Genomic DNA, 23,529 nt, shown 5'->3' with positions numbered 1-23,529 from the left:
CAGGGCGAGACCCATGTGCCCCAGGCTCCTGCATGGGCTGCAGTCCCCAGCATCAGATGTTCCCCTGCTCCCAGCCTCTGCCCAAAGGAGCCAGCCCGAGTCCAGCTGGGTTTATTTATTTGGCATTTGTCACAGAGCAGCAATGTGAGCTAGGCTGTGCCCAGCTCCAGTTGGCAGGTGATAGCTGGCAGCGCAAGCTGGAGGTTGTTACTGCATGCTTGCTGTGCATCCGGCAGCCTAGAGCAGCGTTTTGGGTATTGGAACAGCCGCAGAGCCCGTTCCCGAGCGACGTCTGAGCAGATGCTGCCAAACGCTGACGGGTGGGACCCTTTGGCTCCCGTGGGACAGGCACGTGCTGGATTCTGTCGCTGGCCTGTCTGTGCTTCGTACATCCCATCCATCAGGAGGGGCTTTCGCTCCCCAAAGCAAAGTCCCCGCAGTCCCTGGTGCGAGTCAGTGTTTGCTGGTCATCAGCTTTATGACAATGCCGAGTGCAAGTACTGCAATGGCCGCGGCCGCCGCCAGCCCACGCCGCATGATCAGCTCCTTGGTGGCCGTGGCGGTGGCCGGAGGGGACGTGGCAGGCATGGCTTCCTGGGGCTCCACCCGGTACGTTGGTCCTTCCATCCTGGTGATGCCTGTGAGCACGACGCTGTTGTGCGCATCCACTCCCGCTGCAAGGAAAACGGGGGCAGCGTCACTGAGGGCTTTTGGGGGGGTTTGAGGGGTTTCTTGGGAGGGTTTTGTTTGAGGTCTGAAAGCATGTTATGAACAGCCTAGAGCCTGGAGATCTCCAGCCCTCGACGGAGCTTCGGTGGGACCTGGTGTCTGCAAGGTGAGAACTGCCCAGGGTGCCCCATCCCTCCATCACCCTCCCGAGCCCACCTTGTAATTATTGTTTTCCCAGTAACTGAGGGCATCACCAGCGCTACACTGCACCCCCATTTTGTGGGCTTGTTCCTGGCTCATGTGAATCCTCGGGGACCCTTCCTGGACCCAAACCCACCACCGTACTCAGTGCCCAGGTCCCCATCCTGCCATGCCCAGCTCCTGGCCATACCTACGCACCCCCGCACTGCCACAGCGGGGGGATAAGCGGGGGGCGGTGGTGCTGGCCCCACACCAGAGGGAAGTGCCTTGCAGGAGGGTTCAGGGCCTGAGTTCGGCTCCTCCAGTGGTGGCTGGGTCACTCCTGCGCGGCACTGAGCCTGGGGGAGGCAACGTGCTGGGTTTAGCCGGTGGTGCGTGACGTGGGAAATCCCCACTAAGCAAAGGCAACGTGTCACCTCTCGAGGGGTTCATCTGGCTGGAAATGGCACTGTGTAGCTGAAAGATACCCAAAATGAGAGGTGCTGGCTGGTGGAAACCCTGGAGCTACTGGGGCACGAGGTGATGCTCAGGGCTGCAGGGTTGAGGTAACCTCGGTCACCCCATCTTTGTGCTTCATGTCCCCAGCCAAGGGTGGCACAAGGTGCAGAGGGAAACCTTGAGGCTATTGAGTGCATATGTGTGGGAGGGAACTGAATACAGGGATGTGGCCGCGGTCATGGGAGCACTGGGTTTTGCTGGGGGTACTGGAGGACATCCCTGGGCAGCGCTGGCCTGAGGGGTTGAACCCATGATGCTGTCTAATCCCGCTGCAAATCCCAGCCAAGGCACTGAGGACCTTCCCGCTGGCAGTGCACGATGCTGTGGGCGCGCAGGTTACCTCCTCGGCTGCCTTCCTCCAGTCCATGCGGGAGATGTAGGCAATGAAGCAGGTGCAGAGGATGGAGACGCAGACGAGCATGCTTAGCCACAGACCTGCGGAGGGCACGCCGGCGTCAGCCAGGTGCCACGGCCGGAGCAAACCCAACCGAGACGGCATCTCGGGACAGCGAGTCAAGAAAGGGGATGTCACCAAGGTCAGCAGGGACATGGGGATGGGACGGCCGTGGGCGCCTGCTGCAGGGCTGCCCGGCAGCGGTTGCTTTTTCCCAGTACGATTAAAAGCTCTCGGTAGTTGCAAGGGCCATTGCAGTCCACCCCAGTATGCCCAGTCCCCAGCCAGGTAAGGAGGGCAGAACCAGGCAGGAGGGTCATGGTGAGCCATCGGTGGAGCTGGGGCGGGGAGCTGCGTCTACGCGTGGGAGATTTGGGGGCATGCAGAGCTACATGCCCAGGGTTGGTACCTATGACGCCAATCCTGGCCACGAAGAGCAGCACGGCTCCCAGGGGCAGGCCCACACCATAGTAGCTCACGGCGTTGAGGATGGCACCGAATTTCTGCTTGCCTATGCCTCTGAGCACCCCGCTGCAGGCACCCTGCCGGGCAGAGGGAGAGGGGTTGGGGCCGGGGCTGGGAACACCGCCTTGGCCAAACTCGGGGCTCTGCTGCTGCCCGGGGGCTGGTGAACCAGCCCAGTGATGAACCAGCTTCCCACCTCTGCCCCATTATTTCTGTGTCCCTGCCCGGTCCTGTGGATCATTAGCTTTTTACACACTCGGTGTTTTCTAAGGGGTGATCCCAGGAGCTTTGCAGGGTCCCATTACGTGTGCCGGTGCTCGACCGCAGCCTAATGGACCCTCGACTGACTGACCTGCGATGCTGCCACTCAGCACCGAGGTCCCCTACTGAAAACAGCAGCGTCCCCAGCAACTTACACACACAGCTTCAAACAAGTGGAAGACAACGTAGACAGGTATGACCCAGGCCACCAAGTCGACAATCTCCCTGGGGACACAGAAGAGCCAACGATTGCTTTTGGGAACCAACCTCCGCGCACCGAGGCCAGGCGCCGGGGGCACTCACTTGTCGCTGGTGAAGATGTATCCCAGCACATCCTTCATGGCGGCTAAAATAACCCCCATGGCTATGCAAAATCCTCCTGAAAAACAGAGCAAAGCGCTGAGCCCAGCCCGGCCGTGAGCAGCCGAAGGGAGAGAGCAGGGTGTGTGCCGCAGGCAGAGGACTGCAAACGTTCCCTGCTCCTGCTGTGCCTGGAAAAAGCCCTGGGAAAGGCTTCCTGGCATGCAGGTGGCCTGACCTGTGCAGAGCAGGCTGGTGGAGGAGGATCTCTTGGCTGTTTCGGCATCGCCGGCACCCAGCGCGTTCCCCACCTGCACGCCGGCAGCTGTGCCGAGCCCCAGGGGGATCTGTAACCACAGGGCTGAGGCTCGCATGTGCGTCTGGGTAATGGGGCCATCGCAGTGACAGTGGAATAAACACCCAGCAGAGAGGGGGACAGAGTTCAGGATTTAATTTAAAATGTCTCCGTAGGAAGGATAGGCAGGAGCAGGGAGAGGCTTAAGTGCAGAGGGGGAAGACTGAGATTTGCTGGAGCTGATTTTTGCTGGGTGTCTGTCCTGGTACTGTCCCTGGGGAGCCCTGGTCTGAAATAATAAACCCCAGCCCTTACCATGAAAGCAACAACAGACACTTCGTAGATGATGGACTGAACGGAGAGCTCTACGACGCTCAGCAGGCCTGGGGAAGAGGAGAGGGTCAGCACTGGGTGTGGGTGCCCGGTGGAGAGCCGCTCTCGGCCCCTGCAACCGCTGCGGACGCCACTCTGGGTCACAGCCTGTCCACCTCCTTGCAGCTCCCCCTCTCCGCTGACCTATCAAGAAGCTCCCGATTTCATAGGTCCACCACTCGATGCATATCATGAGCATGCTGGGGACAGCCAGGGAGGTGAAACTGTCCCACTCCAGCAGGCACTCACTGGACCAGCCTGTAGAGAGGAGAAACATCACTTAATGGATGACCAGACTGGCCACATCTTACATTCTCAAGAGCACCCGAGGCAGCTGGAGGTGCCGTTCCTGTTTGCAGAGCCACCAGGGTAATGCTCCTCAGCTCCATAGGACCTCCAGCAGCACAGCGTGCATGTACAAGCTCTGCAGATGCGGTCCTGTGGGCCACAGAGCGGTGCAACCCTCAGCTCATCGCTCCCGGAGCAGAGTGTCTAAGGACAACCTTGTGCTTACGTCTGTGCTCACGTCTGTGCTCATCCGACTTTGGGGCTGAACTCTGCAAAGCCTCAGCAGAAAGTTTCATTTCTCCAGAATTAATGTTTACCGCCCGGCACAGTGGTCTGCCAAAGCTCGCGCATGACGTGGTACCACCGAAGCAGCACTGCGCTCCCGGGGTGTACCGGGCTGAGGTTAATATTTCACCATCAGGACTAATAGAATTCACTAGATAGAAGTGGTGGAAAGTTCACGAACACTCGTGTAAAGCGGGAACTGGAGGGAGGTGCCCTTACCTCCCCAGGTCTTCACGTGGAGTTTCTTGCCTATAATATACAGGAACAAGAAAATGGTTTGTGAATATTGAGCAACGGTGTTGGCCCAGGCAGAGCCCCTGCAAAGGAAATGAGAAAGGTCGTCAGCATCCTGTTCATGCCTCCCCGGCCTCGGGGTGCCAGAGCGTAACATCCCGCCGTGCCCCTGCGAGTGCCAGATGCTCAGCCACTCCTGGTGGTTGCTGACGTCCCTGAAAAGTCCCTTGCTGCTGCCAGGTGTCGTGTTTTCCCCTCCATGGGACGCGGGCACTACTCACGCGATGCCCAAGTGGAAAACGTAGAGGAAGATGCAGTTTGCGATCACGTTAATGATGTTGCCGAAGACCCCGCTCAGCACCAGCGGCCACATGATCATCTGCAAAGAGGAGGAGATGGGGGCTACGGCACTATCCCAAAAGCTTCGGGAGAGAGGTGCGAAGGTCTCCACCAGCCCCACGCTCAGCAGCTTTCCCAGCCAAAAAATAAATGTCCGATGATGTCGCCTGCTTGGAAAATGAGTGTGTTGGAGGTAAATCCCTGATGTGGGGAAGTATGAAGGGCGGTCTGTCAGGCAAATGGATACAGCTGGCTGTGGGATGGGGTGATCTCCAGCATCAGAGCTGCTCCGGGGCACCCAGGCAGCGCTGGGGACAAATGCTGCCTTGCCACCAGGAACACTGAGAATGAAAACCCTGGGTGCATGGGTGAAGGGAGCCCTGAGCTGGGGCTGACCCTCCGTGGGTGCGAGGGCTGCAGGACCCACCTGGTTCTGCAGGTATCTTGTCTCCAGGTTATACAGAAAAACCGCCTGAAAAGGAAATAGGTGGATGAGATAAGGGCAGCACTGAGCGGGGGCTGCGCTGCTGCAGCAGAAAGTAGGAGCAGGATGGCTGGTCCCCGTGTGTGGCCAGCATTCAGGGTGCCCACAGGGACTCACCGGGAGAGCAGGGACAAATGCCATCACGTAGCGTTGGGTTAACCTGTTGGGACACGAGAGGTATGGTTAGCGAGGGGCCATAGCTGTAGTTACCCTCCTTGCAGCCCCACCATGCCGGGGAGGGACAAGGTAGTGGTATCTGGTTTACAGAACCACCAGACCTGGAGACCTCAGGGTCCTGGCGGACGAGGAGCAGGAGCTGCTCGATGTTGATGAGGATGGCACAGCAGGGGAAGCAGCAGAGCAGGAGGATGAGGGTGGCACGCTGCAGGATCACCCCCACGCGCAGCAGATTCTTGCTGCCGTAGGTCTGCAAGGTGAAGAAGGTGGCAGTGAGCTCTGCTGCACAGGCAGCATGCTGGTGCTGGTGGGACAGGGACCCCACGGAGCATGGAGCAGCCCTGACCGCCCGGGAAGGATTTGATATTTCAAGGGGAGCACGGAGCTCCCTGTTATGGGATTGCTGCTTGGGGACAAGCTTCCCCAGCTCGCAAGTGCAGCCAGGGCTCCATGCAGTGCCTGGGCAGCATCAGCCGATGCTGGAAAACCCCGTGTCTCCAGGACAAGTGCCAGGATCTCTTACCCACCTGTGATATCAAGGTGTCACATGCCGAAGACAAACCATAACCTACAGAGATGGCAGTAACATTTATAACCTGGAAACAGGAGTTAAAAAAAAAAAAAAAGAGTGAATGTGAGCATTTATGATTTTTTGGTAGGGAGAAGTACTAAAAGGAAAAGCAGGAGTCTGAAATCTCCTCTGTCCTTGTCCGCCTCCATTCCCGTATCCCATCCCAGTGTCAGCAGGTGAGAACTGGTGCCGGGGCAGCCCTCAGGAACGCTTACAGCGATGGCCAGCGTGACGGAGGCCAGCTCGACCTTGCCCAGGTGGCCACAGAATATGGAGCTGACAAGGTGTATCAGGAAGATCAGCAGCTGGATCAGGATCTAAGCGCGGGGAAGAGGACAGGTGAAGGTCAGAGATGGAGATGAGCAGGGCCGGCCATGCTGGGGAGGGGGGGGGAGCGCTCACTTCCCGGGGTCCTTACCAGCGGCCCTGCCAGCACCAGCAGCTTCTTTGCATCTTCCCAGAAGGTATCCGGGACCAAGCGCCGAAGCCAGCGGTGTTTCTTCCCGCAGTTACTGGGTGTGAGATCGTGCTGGCCGGCGGCCATTGCCTCACTGAAGCCATTCTCCTCAGGGAGGTTCGCCTGCTTCATGCTGCCGCTGTGCTATGGGAGTGAAACAACCCCTCTTCCTCCGCGCTCTGTTAAAACCACCTCGCTAGGGTGAGCAATGTGTAACCACGGTGGGGTGAACTTCAGCCAGGGCTGGATGAGCCAACCGCATGCTTCCTGCTGCCGGTAGCCGGGTCGGCGATGGGAAGCGCAGGCAGTGGGTCAGGGCAGGGCACGGAGCTGGGAAGCCCAGTGAGGGTCCTGTGCACTGCTGCGGGCAGCGCGGAGGAGCCCAGATGTGCAGCGCAAGGCGCTTGCTGCCTGCCCTGAGCCAGCGTAGGGGCTGAGCCTTCCCAAATCACTCCCACAAACCCTCGTACCTCTCTCCTGCTTTGCTGCAGCTCCGCCGGCCAGTGGGCTGGAGGGTAGTTCTCCTCTTCCAGCAACGATGGAGGATTCATGGGTCTGTTTGCGGTCTCCCGTGAGCTGCTGGAGCTGCTGCCGGCAGTGGCGGAGCCACTGCCTGTCTCGGCCCCTCTCATCACAGCATGGCGGTGGCCAAGACAAGCTGGCCCCATTGGCTCCAGCTGTCGGTCTTGCACAGCATGGCAGCGTCAGGTTTCACCGGCACTGCTCCGCCAGGCCAAATATAGCATCCTGCCTTGGCCCACGGCAGGGCAGGGGAGGCAGAGGGGAGCCACGGTGCAGACCCTCTCCTGCACAGAGCAGGAGGTGGGCTGAGGAAGCCCATGGGGCAGAGCAAGGCAGGCTTCCTCTTCTCCCCAGGCTCCCATCCCAAAACTACCGGGATTCTGAGCAGGGCAGTCTGCCACATCTTCCCTAAATCTGGGACAAAGGCTGCTGAGGTGGAGGTTGATGGCTGTTTCAAGCTCCTTTTCATCACATCTTTTCATTGCCAGCACCGTGTGCCACGCACCAGCTTTATGTGGTATTTACCTCCACCGGCTGAGCACGTGCCACACTGCAGAGGCAGTGGCCTCGCTGCTGTCGTACCGCTGCAGGTAAGAGCCTGGGACAGGTTGCAAGGGGCTCAGTGCTGAGGGCAGGGGCAGGCAGGCAGTGCTGGGGCATTTGTATTAAGACACACAGCAGTTCCCTGATGGCTCTGTAGGGCTGTGCACCACACCACCCTCTCCCATGCAGCTCAGCAGTGGCATCAGAGCTTTTGTACTTGAGGGGAGCAGTGTGCTCTGTGACCCCAGCTAAAAACAAGCCCCTGGCTGCCACTGTGCCCAGAGCCAGCCCCAAACTGCAGGGCCAGGAGGCTGAGGCTATGCCCTGCGCAAGCCTGTCGTGCTGCACAAACCAGGCACACATCTCTCCTCTAACAGCTTAGTCATGGCGATGACCCGGGTCATGCTCACACCACGTTAACAGCCCAACATTTACTCAGAAAACTTTATTGTATCAAAATCCCACCTTACAAAAGTGCAAAGAAGAGTTGCTTTAGGCCGTGTGCCTGCCACACAGCAGGGAGAGCAGGGCCAGCAGCCAGCACCCAACGCCCCGGCAGCAGTCAGAGAAGTCGGCCATCTTCCAAACAAAATCAGCCTTGCTCTGCGCTGCTGCAGCAGTAGCAAGTGGACTCTGCCACGTCAAGATACTGGCACAGACTGGTGCGTGAGGAAACGTGCTGTGGGCAGCAAGAGCCTCTGCCATTAGCAAACAACATGGACAAATGGCCCCAGGGAGTAGGAAGCAGGACAGCAGCACAAGGTCCCTGTCTCCTTACAGGGCCAGCCCCAGGATACACTCCCACCTATCATGAGTGACATCCCAGTGCAGGGTAGGAGAGGGACCAGTTCTCAAGCACTTTCTTCCCAGGTGCCACATCCTCACCCTCTTTAAGAACTCTGCATGTGGGATAAAACAGTGTGAGTTAACCAGAAACTGAGCAAAGTGACTCTTTACAAGGAACTGAGGGGGAATTCCTTCCCCTGCACCATCCTTCTGGGACATTACCACGTGCCCTCCTGCTTTGTGCACAGTTCCCCAGGGTCACTGGTTCTAGCCATTGCCAGTCAGGAGCCGGACCAGTATGCCCACCAGCAGGACAGCAATGGCAGCAGCAGCGGCCAGCACACGGTGGATAATCAGGGCCCTCCATACCACAGCAGGAGGAGCAGGGATGACAGCAGGTGCCTCCTGTGTGATGAGCTGGTGGTCAGGTTGCCTCTCACCCGTCACGATGCTGTCAGGCAGGACCATAGTGTCCACGGTGTCTGTGTCAACAGAGATGTAATCTGTGTAACAGAAAGGTGAGTGCTGCAGGGAAGCCAAGCTGCAAAGTCAGGGCATCGCAGTCTGATGCTGCACAAGTGCTACTGACAGTCCTGAGGGTCCTTTCCCAAGTCTCAGGGACACTGGGACATGCTGCAGCAAAGTGGCAGGTGTTCCCAGGTAAGGCAGACACTGGCTGGCAGTCCAGGCTCTTCCCTGGAGCAGCCAGGGTGGTGACAGGGGTAATGGGGTATCCTGTAGCCCATTACTAAGTACAGGAGAAGTGCCACTGGCCTGGGACCAGCACCATACACTGTGCTCTTCCCAGCCTTCTGGGCCTGCAGGACAGACACAGCTGCTATGACTGTGAAGGAAAGGAAGGGTTGGGTGGAGAATTCAGGCTCCCTCCCTGTTGTCAGGCCCGGTTACATACCTACAGCAGATGTTTTGTTAGCAACTGTGCCATTGGAGTTCACATCTTCCAGTTGTTTTTTCGGTCCAGCTCGGACTTGAGCCTAAGAACACACAGAAGGAGTTGCTCTTCTCAGAGCAAGGGTGTCCTGCCCAGCCAAGCAAACCTGAGCCTCCTCCCTCCACTCTCCCACAACAAGCATGCTCAGCACAAAATTGCTCTTCCACTGCAGGAGAGGGACAGATCCCATTTCACTTTTGCCTCCCCCCAGAGAGCTATGGCATTGTACTGGGACAGGAACTCACTTAGCACCTTTTAAGAGTTATTAGAGAGAAGCACAAGTCTCACCTCTTCTGCAGCTTTCTTCCAATCCATGCGCATGACAAAAGCCGAGAAGGAAAGGGCTTGCAAAGAGATGCAAATGATCATCCCCACCCACAGACCTGCAGCAATGGAGAGTTACTTCAGGGAGGGCTTAAGGAAAGCCTGCTTTTGCCAGCCACTGCCAAAATGCCCAAGGACTTCAGTGGGGTCAGATTATTGCCCCATGTCTAACCCAGTCTTGATGGGAGGGCTGCCCTGAGGGGCAGCAAGAGGAAACAACTCCTGAGGGGGGGTCCTATGCTGGGAGCAAGCCTGGGTTTACTGGGATGTCTCAGCCCCCATTTGATGGAGGCTACTCGGAGCCTGCATGAGCTAAACACTTGGGTGTGCAATCCAGCCCCACTAAGCTGAAGGAGGATCTGAGCACAAGTTCCAGGGCTGAGCCTTTGCTCAAGGCGCAGGGTTTGGCCCAGCAGCAGTGCTGGCAGCTCATACAAAGCCAGGCTCTCAATGCCAAATGGAGGACACACGTACCTAACACTCCCATCTTAGCTGCAAACATCAGTGAGATGCCAATGGGCAGGCCGATGGCATAATAGCCGATGGCGTTGGCGATAGCACCCATCTTCTGCTTTCCTGTGCCCCGCAGCACACCACCACAGGTTGCCTAAGGAAAGCAGACAGAGGAATCAATATATACAGCACATGCTATGGAAGGTACCACAGGAGCTCCGGGGTATGGCATGGCCCCATGAATAAGGGAACCCACAGCACTGTTCCGCAGAGTCAAGAGAGACCAAAGCCACATCACAGAGCACACAGTGCAGGGCTCCTCTCGTTCCAGCTGCCAGCCCAGCTGCAGAATGTGGAGCTGTCTGCAGACAACGAGAGGCATGCCAGCAGACCCCATAGTGCTTTCCACATTGCCTGGGTCCCTCTCTCAGGGACATGACAGGAGACAACAGACCGAAATTACAATCTAACCATCTAACAAGTTGTATGAGCACTGCCACTATGCTGGGAGTACCTGGTATCTCTGAAGTTCCAGCTGCTCACTTGTGTTGCTCTGACAAGCTAGTAGAAAGCTGAAGCCTTGCCAGCGGAAGAGAGGGAGAAGCTGGGTTGCTCTGCAGCAGTGCCAATGGGCAACTACAAGCACAGGGGACACTGAGGTGCTATAGGTAATGCAAGCAGCTGCTTTGACAGTTTATCAGTTTGCTTCTCTCTATCATTTTAACAGATCAAGAGTGAACTAGAGGCAGCTTTGCACTCTCCATTGCACCCCCACCTGCAGAGAGGAATTGCTCCACATGCTGGAATACTCACTGCTGCTGCATCAAACAAGTGGAACGGAGCAAAGACGATCATCACTTTGGACACCAAGTTAACGATCTCCCTGTTGGGAAGATGTACGTACTGATCAGGGAAAGCAGCACAGCCTGGTCTCAAGGGACTGGACTCATCCAGCTGCAAAGCCTGATCCCAGCCCATAAGACTTGAGGGGATACGTGCAGCTTGGGTACCACCATGGTAGTGTCCCAGTGTGAGAAGCATCTGTGCTGCCCAGTGACACCAGGCAGTTGGGAGGAACCTTTGGGGAACATGTTTGCCGGGAGGAGGTTTATGAACTCTGTCAGCTGCTTCTGAGCAGCTCCTGGGATATAAATCATACCCTCCAAGAAGGTAATAATGTTCAAAAGAAAGCTGTTAACCCACTTGTCACTGGTGAAGATGTATCCCACCACATCCTTTAGGGTTCCCAGTAACGTTGCAACCACCACAGCAAAAACTCCTGAAAGAAAAAGAAATAGTCAGATTGCTTGCCCCAGGCCCAGACCTCAGGGGCTTCATGTGATGGGGACTGGACTTGGCTGACCCCAAGTGATATTGCAGTAGAGGACAAGTCTGTTTTCCTCACTTTCTCCCCAGATACTCCCTCTACCTTCTGGAGGTGGAGGACAGAATGCTAAATTGTATTTTTAACTATCAAAGCCTTTGCAGCAGGTTTCTAACAGAAGCGAGGAGCCAGGATCTCACCTTTCCCAAACAGAGGGTCCAAACTAGTGGGTCTGGGTTCCTAGGGTGGGTCCCCAGCCCTGTAAGAGGGGAATTGAACCATTTGCTGATAATTTATTCCACTCTGCAGGACCTGGACTGACCTGTGCACAGCAGGGCAGTGATGCAGGAGGTCTTGGCTTGCAGCACATCCCCTGATCCCAAGGCATTGCCCACTCTGACACTCACAGCCACGCTGAAGCCCAGAGGCACCTGAGTAGCAGGAGACAAGGAAGAGGTGAGTGGCAACAGAGCCTGTAGCAATTTTCTTGCCCAGGAGGGAATTCGGGGCAAATTGGCATTGCTGTAGTAAAGGGATTTTTCCATCTGCAGCACAGCCCTGGCTGTGCACCTGCACAGCAGGCCTGAGAGTCATCACCTGCCTGGTACTGAACTCCTGCTTCCCACCCCTGCTTCCCTCCCCAGCCTTGATCTGCAGGGCCATCGTTTGGGGGCTCCTCCCAGGCTGATCTTGATTTAACACACTCAGCTCTTACCATGTACGCCGCAGAGGAGAGCTCATAGATGACAGACTGTGCCCCCAGCTCCACCACACTGAGCAGCCCTGGAAAAGATTCATCGCTTCCTTCATTAGGTCAGAATGAAATTCCTCCTTTGCTGACAAGGAGGCAGTGACTAGAGAGTTCCCATCTAACAGATGCAGCATCCTGCAGAACCAACCCTGCAGGTGAGGAGGCTGCTGGCAGCAGGTGCTCTGGGGACATACTCAAAAGGCAGCCATCAGAGCAGGCGTGACTGGAAGACGACCTGTTGAACCAGAGGAAAAAGAAGATTTGGACTCACCTGCCAAGAAGCTCCCAATCTCAAAGGTCCACCATTCAATACACATCATGAGCATGCCGGGCACCGCCAGCCGGATAAAGGAGCCCCAGTCCAGGAGGCAGTCCCTGGTCCAACCTGCAATGAGGAGGTGAAGCAAAATGAATGCATGTTCTTCCTCTCCTCCCCTAAAGGGGGGAGCCATATGCTCTTCTGGACACTGTCTGAGAACAATCACCACCGCAGCTCACAGGGCATCAGCCTAGTCTTGCTGCTGTACCATGATGCATTCCTGAGACAGGATGATCAACAAGAATGTACTTGGAGCTACACTGAAGGCCTTGAGGACATAGCTACAGCATCTTCCAGCCATGAGGGGATGGTAATCCCTTTGTCAGGTGCTGGTGACAGTGCCAAATCCCCAGGGCCAAACACTGGTATTTTGAAGGATTAAGCTATGAACAGTACCTCCCCAGGTCTCCACATGGATCTTCTTACACCACACATAAAGGAAGAGGAGGATGGCCTGGGTGTACTGAGAAACAGTGTTAGCCCAGGCAGAGCCCCTGGGGAGAGAGACAGGCAAATTACAAATTACATCCTCCCCAGCCTCCTCAGCTATAGCAGGAGAGACCTGGTGGCACCCATACAAGCCTTGCTGCAGATATGGGGCAGATCCCTCTAGCCTTATCTTTGCAGGCTGGTTGGCTGGGGACAGAGGGTGGCAGAACTGGGCACCCAGGACACCCCCCACAGCCCTAAGCAAAGCCCTGCACCCAGGGAGAGTCCGTCACCACCTCTGCTCACACTTACACCATGCCCAGCTTCAGCGCATATAGGAAGAAGGCGTTCATGGCCACATTGAGGATGTTGGCTGCAATCCCCGTCAACACCTGAGGCAAAATGATCGCCTGGAAGCCAAGGAGGGACTTTGGAGTTTGCTTTCCCAACACTGCCCAAGCCCCATCCAGCAAATGCAGGGGAGACCTTCAGCAATGCCCAAGGAGAAAGCCAGGAAGACAGCTCCTGTTTCGGGTAGAGCTGGATTGTGTTAAGACATGCAGAAGGTAGCATGCAGGGCTCAAGAGCTGGTGCAATCAATAAAATGCAGAGTCGGGAGGTAGCAGTGGGGAAATGGAGCAAACTAAGGGTGGTTCCCATGAGCTTTCCACGCCCGGCAGGGCTGGCTGGGGGGGCTGTGCATCACACATTCCTCAGCCCAGCTCTTCCCGGAACAGGATGAACTTAGATCCCCAACTTTATCCATGTTCCTAGGATTACCTTTAATCTATGGCCCTGAACCTGGCTAGTTATACAGTACCTGACTTAGTAAATATCTTGTCTGCAGCTGGTACAGAAACGCCGCCTGCAAAAGTCAGGATTCATTTCATCAGCACTGCTGCACTATGGTTCAACAGCCAGCTACCACTTAACACTCACAGATGGGTCCCTCCCTCAGCTCCCTGCACTGCCTTCTCAGGGTGCCCCAGCCAGGCACGCTGCCCAGCACCCTGCTCCTGTGGTCTGGTTGAAGCATGGTATCTGCCAGCACCGGCTGCGCCCCAAGCCAAGAGTAACAAAAGGCACCTCCCATTCCCACTGGGAAGAGAGATCAGTCTCCAGTTGGGAAATCTCCTTTGCTTTCTCATCAGCACAAGAGAGCCTGGAAACCTTGGAAGAAAGAATTAACCTACAGACCTTATTCCCCAGGGGTACTGCTCCCCATCTTGGAGGAGCCAGAGTAACTAGCCAAGAGCCCAGCAGCTATGAGTGTGTGCAAACAGCAAGCTGCAGCCTTTATCTCAGAGCTAAGAGTGAGCCCTGGAGCCCCTGGTTCCAATGTCCGTCACCAGTTACCTGTTGTGCAGAGACGTGCCCTGCAGTAAAAGGCTTTGCACAGTAAGATGAAAGAGTGTATGTTTGCGGGTCCAGCAGCTGCTGGCCAATACACATCTGTTAAGGCCCAAGATCAAGGGGCACATCATAAAACCCTAAACCATGTTGCCCTGTGATCCACACAAAGACACTCCCTCCTTTCCACTAACGTTACTGAGGGATACAGAGCTTTTAACAGCTTTAGCAGCAACTTACAGGAAGCGCTGGAATAAAGATCATCACGTAGACCTGAGTTAACCTGGAAAGAGAGTTGTTTCCCCAGTTAATGGCACAGCAAAGCAAGAGCCAAGCCGAGCAGCGTTGCACTCAAGCTCCACAGAGCCTCAATTTCAACACTACGTGGCAACCCAGCCACAGCCAAATGCCTGATCCAGAAGGGCTCGATCTCACCCCTGACCTGGAGACCTCAGGGTCCTGTCGGATGAGCAGGAGGATCTGCTCGGTGTTGATGAAGAGCGCCCAGCAAGGGAAGCAGCACAGCAGCAGGATGAGGATCCCCCGCTGCAGGATGGTGCCCACCTGCTTCAGGTTCTTGCTGCCATACGTCTAAGTCAGGAGAGAGGACCAAGGTGAGCATTACAGGGAACCAAAGTGTCTGGGCAAATCCTCAGGACCCAGAGCAGCAACGGCCTGATTAAATGCATTTCCCACACCCTGCAGTGGCTAATGCCAGGCTGGTTGGGTATAACTGGCTCTCGGGCAGATTGCACATCCCTTTGCTACCCAGGCATGACCCAGGGCTCCTTGGAGCAGCTGCAGGAAGGGAGCAGGCTCCAGCCAGTGCATCTGTAGCCCCATGCTGGCTGAAAGCTGCCATCCTCCCACCCTTTGTACCCAGATCACACTGCACAGGAGGCGAGACACCACCAATCAAACCCAGTCAGGCACAAGAAAGGGAGAGCTGCTACTGACCTGGGACATCAATGTGTCACATGCTGAGGCTAAACCAGAACCGATTGAGATGCCCGTCACGTTGATAACCTGGAGGAGAGACAAGGGACTCGAGTTGCAATGGAGGGTGACAGGGGACCTGGCCCAAAGCACTGTGTCCCTCCCAACTGGGTGGGGAGACAGTTCTGCTATGACTTTTGGGGAAGTTTCCAGCCCTTCTCTGTTTCTCAGAATAACACATTCCTGTTACCCAAATAGCCGCTTCTCTCCCCTGATGTTGAAAAGGATCCTCTAGCAAGGGGTGAATACCTAAAGGACCACAAACAGTGCTGCTCCTAGCCACATGTACACCCCCAGGTTAGGTGGGTCCAGAGAGCTGGTCACAGGCTCCAGCTCCCTGCCCAGGTGCTGGCCTTGCACTGGCACAGTCACTGACTGCTTCATTCCTCTCTCCTGCCTGTGCTCAGGGCAAAAGAAAGAACAGTTTGGTGGATGCAATGTTTGCATTGCATCACGCTGTGCTTACACGCAGGGTCCTCACGTATACGTTCCCACAGGTTTTGGGTTTTTTCTTCTTTTTTTTTTGGTGACACAAAATTTACACATTTTAAATCAGAGGGGAATCAGAGTAATACGTACGGACACAGCCAGCGTCACAGCATCCAGCTCAGCTTTCCCCAGGTGGCCACAGAAGATGGAGCTGACCACGCTGATCAGGAACCCCAGCAGCTGGGCGACAAACTAGGATGGGAGGAGGAGGAGACAGTGAGATGAGGACCAATTAAGACTTGAGGAACACCACCCTTCCCCCAGGAGTTGGACTACGAACTCGGGTTTCCTGGTGTCAACGCAGCACCTCGCCACGAGGCCAGGGCTCTGCTGTCCTGGGAACATGTCGTCTGGGGCAGAAGAGCCAGCTCTAGGGCTCACACAGGTTGTCGGTGGCTTTGTCTTTCAAAGCTGGCCTCTACCTGCCCTGTGGTATTTTGGTGTAACGCAGCCAATCTGCCAGATGACCTTGTTTACATGTGGCTTAAGGGCTTCACTAGAAATCCTCTTTTCCAGGATGAAAGATGCATAGAGAGGGAAAATAAAAAATCCCAATGTTTTTCAGCACGTCTGTGCATCTGGGGAAACCTCTCCTCCCAAACTGCAATGTCCTCTCCTCCTGGAGATATGCCAAGTCCAGCCTGCTTGTTCCTCGCCAGGGGCTACAGCAAGGCTTAACGATGCTGCAACAGGCATCGCACTCCAGACCTCATTTTCCCTTGGCAAGATGACGGCCCCTCTACAGGCATCCAAGGCATGGAGTCATGGCACAGCTAGAACCAGATGGTAGGAGTTAGAGACATTTATACCCCCTGAGGGGTGGGCATGGCTGGGGACTATACCCAGGGTCTGCTCACGCTCCTTTTCACCCAGCAGTTGGCAAGCCAAGAGCCCAGCGCTGCTGAAGAATCAGCTCCTGTGGGGTCAGGGGAAGAACAGAACAAAACCTTCTCCTCTCCAGACGTCCCACCACTGCCTGCAGATGTAGACCCCCTGCCAGGCGTGGGCATGTTCAACCTGCTGCTGTGAGTAATCCCTGCAGCAGGGAACCATACCTCCACAATTGTTCTAGCCCAGGGTTTGACATGAAATGGGCATTAACTACTGACAGCTGCAGGTTTGGTTTTGAGGTTATCTGTGCACATAGAGAAGCAGGCTGTGCCACCGGTGGAACGGTTGAGGGGACTGAACTAGGGCTGATGTATTCAGCTGCAGAAACCGAAACCCGTCTATACTTCCTCTGCTGCCTGATCACAGCAGGTCAGTGCTTTGATGTCAGGGAGGACATTTCCGAGTTCATCACTTGGTACTTATTCACCAGATAGAGTCAAAAATTCAAAGCACAAAACTTCACGCACGATGGATTTAGACCAGGGCTGTGACACACGCTCCCTTTTGCGGAAGCCTCTGCAAAACACGCTCAGTGCTGCGCCGTCGGTCCCTGACTACCAAAGGATGCATCTCCTTCCAGACTAACAGCAGCCCAGGGAGGATTTCGGGACTACGATCCATAGGGCATCTTTGCCCCCAGAGTCTGCTGGAAGGGCTGGCATCAAGCAAAGCGACTTGCTTGTCATCCAAGGGATACGCGGCAGTGCCGGGGCTGCAAATGGGTTTCCCAGAGCAATTTAACAGCTTTTTTCCCCCCTCCCCAGGTCCAACGCTCTCCTTTTAAAGCCCTGCTGCCAGGCCCTGCCGGAGCAGGGCACCTGGACCAAGCTAGACAGCAACAGGAATTCCTGTGGCAAAGAATAAGCCCTCGGATGACAATTAAGGAACGAATGGTGCCGTTTTAATTCCAGCCGTGCCTTCAGCGGGCACGGACTGCAGGAGGGAGGGACCGGGCCGGCCCCTGTCCGGCCGGGGAGGAGAGGTGAAGCCCCGGGCAGCGGAGCCGTGCCCGGGAGGCTGAAGGGAGATGAAACAGCAGCGGCACGGCCGGGCAGGGCTCTCAGCCCGCTGCGGACGCCCCTCCCGGTGTCAGCCGGGGCCCGAGATCTCCTCCACAGCCCGGGTTGGCCGAGGCACGCTGCCAGGCTCCGGGCGGCCCAGCCCCGGGGCGGCGGCCCCTCACCTCACCTCAGCGCCGCCGACCGTTACACTCCCCCCCCCCGCCTCCCGCCACCACCTCGGCCCGGCGCCGCTCCGGCGGGAGGGCTGCCGGGCCCCGTCCCCATCCCCTGTTTCCCCGTCCCGTCTCCCTTCCCCGGTTCTCACCACGGGCCCCGCCAGCCGGGCCAGCTCACAGCTCTCCCGCCGAGCGCCCGCGGGCAGGAGGCGCCGGACGCCCCGTAGGCACCGGGCGGCTGCCGCCGCCGCCGCCGCCATGGACCACGCCGCCGCTGCCGCCGCCCGCACGCCTTATGGACGCGGCCGGGGCCTCCTCCCCGCCCCCGGGGCCGCGGGGCTGCCGGCTGTGGGCGGTGCGGGCCGGCACGGCACGGCACGGCACGGTACGGCGGGGGCAGGGTCCCCTTCGTGCGGCGGGTTAGGGCTGGGGACCCTCCGCCCCGCTACGGAGGGCGACCCCCAATCTCTGGCCGTGGGTCGGGGACCCCTCCGTGGGGAGGCAGGAGCTGGGGACTCCCCTCGAACACCTGTTGGCCAGAGCCAGAGCCCATCGTGGGGTTTGGGTTTTTTTTGGGGGGGGGGGGCAGCCCCATGCCGGGACCCCATAGCTGGGGACCCCCCTATGTGTGTTGGCGAGGGACTTGGGGTCCTGCTGTGTGGGGAGCAGGGGACCCCCCTGTTTGTTAACCAACATCTAGAGTCCTCCTACTCGTCGGCTATGGGATGGGGAACCCCTAGGGATCCCACACGTGTGTTGATCAGGGACCAGAGGTTCACCAGAGGTCCAAAGACCCCCACCCTGGGGACCTCCTTGTGGGGTGACGGCTTGGGACCCCCCATGTGCTGGCTGTGGACTGGGTCCCCCAACACAGGGGCCTGTCAAAGGCAGGGACGTCTCAGCACATCCTCCAGGACCAAAGGGATGTCCCCTCTGCCATCAGCATTACAATAACGGTGGGGGGCAGCTGGTTCTGGGCAGCTTCCCCCTCTCCTCCATCCACCCACCAGCACCTCATGAACAGGGTGACCGGGGGATTGTCCCCCGAAACCAGGGATTCCCACCCAGCAGGCTGACACCCAGCTGCCTCCACAGTGCTGCGGTGCAGCTGGCTGGCAGGGTGCGAAGGTTTGAAGGGGGGCTGCTGGACCCCACGTCTGGGCTGGGGGTCCCCATGGCCGGGTTTGCCCAGCACCTGGGAAGAAGGATCTTTGGTTTGGGTGAGAGCTTGGGTTGTTATGGGAGTGAAATTCTACCTAAGCGCTGGTGCTTGTAACCAAGTAGCTGTAATCAAATCTATTTCTAATGCATGGAAAATTACAGTGGAAAGTGGGGCTTGGTTTTACAGCTGTGTAAATGCTGCCTCGGTGCCTTATAGCTGCAGGGTCACCACCAAGAAATGTAAAATCTCTTTAACGTTTCACTCAGCCCCTTGCTCCTTCAGGCTTAATGTGACATCATGAAAAATTGTGTAGTAGCAGTGGTGAGTCATAGCTGCTCTGATTTTATGTGCCATGATGAAATCAGGGTATCTCAGGACAAAAAAGTGCCTGATGCAGCTGTGGTCTGGTCTTGAGTTCCTCCTGATTTTGGTGGTAGTCAAGGGGGAAAGAGCAACTTGCAAAATTTACCTGAAGTTGTTTCTTCGAGTGCATGTTTCAGTGTAGCCAGAAGATTTTATTCACGTATCACCAAAACCTTTTCACAAACAAGGAAAGAACAATGTAAAGTTCAATGTAAAGTTTGGGAGCATATTTTAACTTTGAAACAGTTTCTTCATCCTTCCCCGGTGTTCACATCGCCATGACCCACCCTGGGTGTCTCGGGCCACCCCGATGTGCTTCGCAGCCGGCACAGGCTGAGCTCAGGTAAACACTTTGCTCCTCTCCAATGGGGGAAGGAGAGGAACAAACTGACCTGCAGAATGGAAATGTCCTGGGCCAACATTTTCAGACAGACACTTCAAGTCAGATTCTTACTTTAATGTTTCAGAGACTTGAGGCCTTTCTTGCCCTGGATGCTCAGTCCTCTCACCATCCACTGTGCTCAGCTGCAGATAGGACTGCTCAGCACCACTGAAAAGCGGCTAAATAGAGATTTTCATGCTGATGTTAAGACAGCCAGTGTGCAAACCTCTGCTACATCTTCTGAGGGTGGAAAATGGACTGAAGAAGTGAAAGAGAAGGTGTCACTCCAGTCTCATGCCAGGTAAAAGGCAGCAAGCGTCACTGGTTTTGCTCCAAATGGCATGGCTTTGTGCAGGGCTTGGCAAGCTGGGCCTGCTGCTTCTCTCCGTGATCCTTCCGTCCCCTGTGGCCAGCAGAGCAGCGGGTAGTTGGGTGCATGTGCCGGAGCCTGCGCTGCCCGCGGGATGGTACTGCAGTGGCAGCTATGAAGAAATAGAAGTAGTTAGCAGCAAATGATGTGTGTCCTGGCTGGTGGTGTGACTGCTGTCGCCAGCCTGGCTGTGTGATGGCCAGAGGGTTCCTGTGGTGCTGTTATCTCACGTGGAGGCAGGAGGGGAACTGATAAGGCTCAGATGGTGCTATTCGTGGTCCTCAACAAGCAGCACAAGTGTGAGTCCCTTTGAAGTTTACTTGTGACCCTGCTGAGATCAATACCCTGGGCTAGCAAAGGGGAGGGAGAGAATCAGGCAGAAACCTGGAAAAAAGGACTTTGAAAATAATAAGCCCTGTCTCTTCAGGCTGAGGGGAGAAATGTTACCTCTCAGCCCCAGGAACCAGGTACTGGACTAGCCCCTAGAGAACCAAATACACATGGAAGGGCTGTGATTGAAACCTCCCTTCTTGTGTTTTGCTGCTGCTGTTCAAAATCAACTATATTTGCTTCCAGAAGAGCTGTTTTGTGTTTCTGTGGTGACACATGGATCCCAATCTTACCGGGAAGCAGCAGAATGGGCACCCCAGGACCTGGTCTGATGAGTGGGGGTGCCCCGAGCTCTCCCCCGTCACTGGCACGACAGACCTGGCTCTGCTTCAGCCTCCCCGCTCTCAGATTAGCCTGTGAGCTGCTACGAGGGACGTGGGCCAGTGCAAACTTGCAGGCTGAGCCCTGCACTGGCACTGGATGCCGGCACGCTTGGTCCTTCCGTTTCTGTGACAGGGGCAAGGACCTTGCCAGCTGCTCGGTGAGATTTGGTGGGGGGTCATCTGCCAGAGCCCCCAGACAGATGGGGAGGGTCAAAGGTACAGCTAGCCTCACACCAAGCTGCCCGCAGCAATCCGGATATTAACAGTATTGCAACACCAGTTAGAAGAATTTGAAGGGTCAAATTCCTTCAGAGCGTAACATTGTTGAACTCGGTCAGTTCAGACCTCCAGTGAATTTGGAGCAAGGTTTTGGAAGGCTGATACCTTAACACAGACCTGTTTAAAGGAGTTAATGTGTAACCGGCTACAAACCATCTGGAGCAGACAGATGGCCTGCCCTGTTTCGGCAGCTGGTTTTGGCAGCTGGGACCCTGTGCAGTTCTCAGTGATGCTGATGTGAATCCAGAAGAAAGCAGTGGAGAGGGGGAAAGGACTGCAGTTCCTTGCATCATCTGTAGAGCAGAATTAGGCCTTTTTCCAGCAGATTTCCAGCAGGATGACTACCCAGGGCTTTCTCTAGATATGTATGTCCATATTCTGAAACGCAGCCAACATCCCGCTACTAAAATAAACCCCACAAATGTACCGTGTCTGGAACCATTGCGATTAAGAGCTACCAAATAAAAAAAATTGTCAGAACACAATCGATTTATGTCAAATGCTCAACTGTTTGAAGAGTGTCCCTTTCTTTTAAGAGACCTTGCAGCTGGCTGATGTCCAGATACCGTGGAAAATCCACTCCCCTCTGTGCACCATGGAGTTCAGAATACAGCTAAATTAAAAACTAAAGAGCCTTTTGCAATCAAATTAGTTTTTATTTAAGTGCCGCACCATAGGATCAGATGATCAGAGCCGCCAGTGGATACAGCACGACAGTTTGGGGCTTGTCAACACAGAGAACAAACCAGAATAGCTGTCTTCAGATAGCTCCCATCGTGTGATGATCTGACTGCGAAGAAAGTTACTGTATTCTGGAGTAGTAAGTGCATTAGCAAAACATGCTAATAATCTTAGACTATAGTGACCCTTACTGCAGGGTAGCCTCTCTTCTGGGTGTACAGGGATGGTTTGTCTGTTCAATCCCATGTAAGTGTTCTCAAGTCCACCCTGCTGATTGATGTGGCTTCCTCGGACCCAGGAGAATCAGTGTTCCACTGCTGCCTGCATCTCCAAGGTACAATTAATGTTCAATAATGTCAAAAAACTTAATGTGTGATAATGTTTCAGATGGTGCTGGCTGATGATGCAGCTGCTGCACTGAAGCGGTTACAGGACCTGCAGTTACACGGCTGCCAGAAAGGATGAACTCAGGAGTGGGCAGCTCTCAGCAGTCTCTAATCATCCTGGGTGTTCTTACTGCCTGTAACAGCTATTTTTTGGCATGGACAGTCACATAAACAGGACTGTTCACACCATTATTTGTCCCAGCTTGCTAGTGCAGACATGCTTCTGTAAGAAGGGTTATAGAGAAGCTCGAAACCAATGTTTACAGTGGATGGAATTTGTCCAAAAGGCAGTTGCCTCTTTAAAAAAAGAGCAACGAGAAATCCAGTGTCTCACTGGCACCCGCAAGCCTGGCACGGCCTGCGTGCCTCTGCATCGCTGCGCATCTGCCGCTGTGTGCTCCTGCTTGCCAGTGCCCTTGCAGCGCTGCATGTGCTGAGAACTAATGTGGGGCTCCTTTTGTGTCCTGGGAAGCCGTCTTCCCAAAGATTGAGACTAACCAGGCTGTTTCTCTTTGCTGTTGGTAAATGGGAGTTTTCTTTCATAGAATCATAGAATTGTTTAGGTTGGAAAAGACCTTTAAGATCATCGAGTCCAGCCGCCAACCATGCCCACTAAAACATGTCCTGAAGTGCCTTGTCTACATGCTTTTTGAATACCTCTGGGGATGGTGACACCACTACTTTCCTGGGTAGCCTGTTCCAATGCCTGACAACCCTTTCAGTAAGGAAATTTTTCCTAATATCCAATCTAAATTCTGTGATGGCTTCTTTTACGCTGTGGCTTTAGGGTGACTCAGCTACCACTGTTTAAAAGACACCCTGAGTGTACCTTTCTGTTCTTCTTTTCACTGCCACGGGTTTAATTTGCTCAAGCTGATGGGCATATATCCCCACAGCTCGCCATCATCAGCTTCGGGCAGAACCCGCAAAGCCTGCCGAGCTTCCCCAACCGAAACCTCAAGCGTGAACTCAACCCAATTTCCCATTTCTGCTCCCAACCCATTTCTGGGTGACGGCTGGGGCTCGCCCCCCCCCCCCGGCCCGGCTCTGAGCACCCACAGCAGGCCGAGTTGAGGGTTCGGGGAGGGTGCCCTTGCCCCCGTCCCCAGCCCGCAGCCCCGCTCCGGGGCGGCTCCGGGCTCGCCGTACGCGGCCGCCCCGGGAGGTGGCGCTGGGTCCCCGCGTGTGCCCGCTCCGCCCGTGGCCCGCTCCCGGCAGAGACGGCTGCAACACGGAGCGGGGGGGGACGGGAACGGGCCCCTTCTCCCAACCATCCTGGTCTTCGCCTGGCAGCACCCTCGGGCTCGGCGCTTTCACCCCGCCGCAATTCATCAATATTTCTGGTTTTTTGGTTTTTTTTTTTTCCCCCTTTGCCGACAAGACCCTGATGAACACTGGTTGGGGGGGGGGGTGAGAAATGCAGGCAAACGCAAATATTTGCCAAGTCCTGTGGCAAAATATTTGCTAAATATTTTAGTGGAAAATACAATGTATACTAGTCAAAGGGGGTGCAGTGTGAAAAATAGTGCTTGGGAAAAATGAATAGGAGTTAGGGAAATGCAGACTGGCACTGTCTCTGTAAAGACAAGAAACTGCT

The 23,529-nt window shown here is 55.6% G+C and overlaps 3 protein-coding genes across 4 annotated transcripts; 1 reads left to right on the top strand and 2 right to left on the bottom strand.

The window, feature by feature from the left end:
* Positions 1–100: 100 nt before the first annotated feature.
* Positions 101–7,466, bottom strand: LOC128149444 (multidrug and toxin extrusion protein 1-like). 2 transcript variants are annotated; one of them, XM_052804664.1, is made up of 18 exons: positions 6,753–7,466; positions 6,252–6,423; positions 6,049–6,150; positions 5,790–5,858; positions 5,364–5,512; positions 5,203–5,245; positions 5,029–5,073; positions 4,544–4,641; positions 4,248–4,345; positions 3,600–3,713; positions 3,399–3,466; positions 3,027–3,135; positions 2,792–2,867; positions 2,644–2,713; positions 2,172–2,304; positions 1,709–1,803; positions 1,061–1,208; positions 101–674 (listed from the first exon to the last, which is right to left on the bottom strand). In XM_052804664.1, exons 1-18 carry the CDS (start codon positions 6,956–6,958, stop codon positions 454–456), a joined length of 2,016 nt encoding a protein of 671 aa, XP_052660624.1. In that variant the 5' UTR covers positions 6,959–7,466; the 3' UTR covers positions 101–453. The 2 variants fall into 2 exon arrangements, with proteins under 2 accessions (XP_052660624.1, XP_052660623.1); XM_052804663.1 differs by having other exon boundaries at positions 6,252–6,434; positions 6,761–7,465.
* A 319-nt stretch (positions 7,467–7,785) lies between these two features.
* Positions 7,786–17,877, bottom strand: SLC47A1 (solute carrier family 47 member 1). Its single transcript, XM_052804665.1, has 17 exons — positions 17,746–17,877; positions 15,619–15,720; positions 15,001–15,069; positions 14,486–14,634; positions 14,284–14,326; positions 13,514–13,558; positions 13,006–13,103; positions 12,661–12,758; positions 12,217–12,330; positions 11,910–11,977; positions 11,517–11,625; positions 11,074–11,149; positions 10,684–10,753; positions 9,892–10,024; positions 9,382–9,476; positions 9,055–9,136; positions 7,786–8,644 (listed from the first exon to the last, which is right to left on the bottom strand). The coding sequence occupies exons 1-17, from the start codon at positions 17,854–17,856 to the stop codon at positions 8,409–8,411; spliced, it is 1,698 nt and encodes a 565-aa protein (XP_052660625.1). The 5' UTR covers positions 17,857–17,877; the 3' UTR covers positions 7,786–8,408.
* On the top strand, positions 15,727–21,495 carry LOC128149454 (uncharacterized). The gene is made up of 4 exons (XM_052804681.1): positions 15,727–16,314; positions 16,402–16,553; positions 19,589–19,804; positions 20,450–21,495. Exons 1-4 carry the CDS (start codon positions 16,312–16,314, stop codon positions 20,847–20,849), a joined length of 771 nt encoding a protein of 256 aa, XP_052660641.1. The 5' UTR covers positions 15,727–16,311; the 3' UTR covers positions 20,850–21,495.
* The last annotated feature ends 2,034 nt before the right edge of the window (positions 21,496–23,529 follow it).

Source organism: Harpia harpyja, chromosome 12 (genome assembly GCF_026419915.1).
Source record: "Harpia harpyja isolate bHarHar1 chromosome 12, bHarHar1 primary haplotype, whole genome shotgun sequence".
In the NCBI taxonomy this organism is placed as follows: domain Eukaryota; kingdom Metazoa; phylum Chordata; class Aves; order Accipitriformes; family Accipitridae; genus Harpia; species Harpia harpyja.
This window is presented reverse-complemented; position numbering and strand designations above follow the sequence as displayed.

Bases quoted from the DNA above. Each gene is read 5' to 3' on its own strand.
- SLC47A1 (XM_052804665.1), bottom strand. From the start codon at position 17,856: ATGGCGGCGGCGGCGGCGGCAGCCGCCCGGTGCCTACGGGGCGTCCGG. The intron at 12,331-12,660 runs GTACTGTTCATA...TCCTCATTGCAG, and splicing joins CCATGTGGAGACCTGGGGAG to GTTGGACCAGGGACTGCCTC. The intron at 10,025-10,683 runs GTGAGTATTCCA...TGCTTTCCTTAG, and splicing joins ACTTGTTTGATGCAGCAGCA to GCAACCTGTGGTGGTGTGCT.
- LOC128149454 (XM_052804681.1), top strand. The intron at 16,554-19,588 runs GTGAGTAATCCC...TTAATGTTTCAG, and splicing joins GGCATGTTCAACCTGCTGCT to AGACTTGAGGCCTTTCTTGC. The intron at 19,805-20,449 runs GTAAAAGGCAGC...ATTTGCTTCCAG, and splicing joins TCACTCCAGTCTCATGCCAG to AAGAGCTGTTTTGTGTTTCT.
- LOC128149444 (XM_052804663.1), bottom strand. From the start codon at position 6,958: ATGGGGCCAGCTTGTCTTGGCCACCGCCATGCTGTGATGAGAGGGGCC. The intron at 3,714-4,247 runs GTAAGGGCACCT...TCCTCTCTACAG, and splicing joins CCACGTGAAGACCTGGGGAG to GCTGGTCCAGTGAGTGCCTG. The intron at 2,868-3,026 runs GTCAGGCCACCT...TCTGTTTTTCAG, and splicing joins CACCAGCCTGCTCTGCACAG to GAGGATTTTGCATAGCCATG.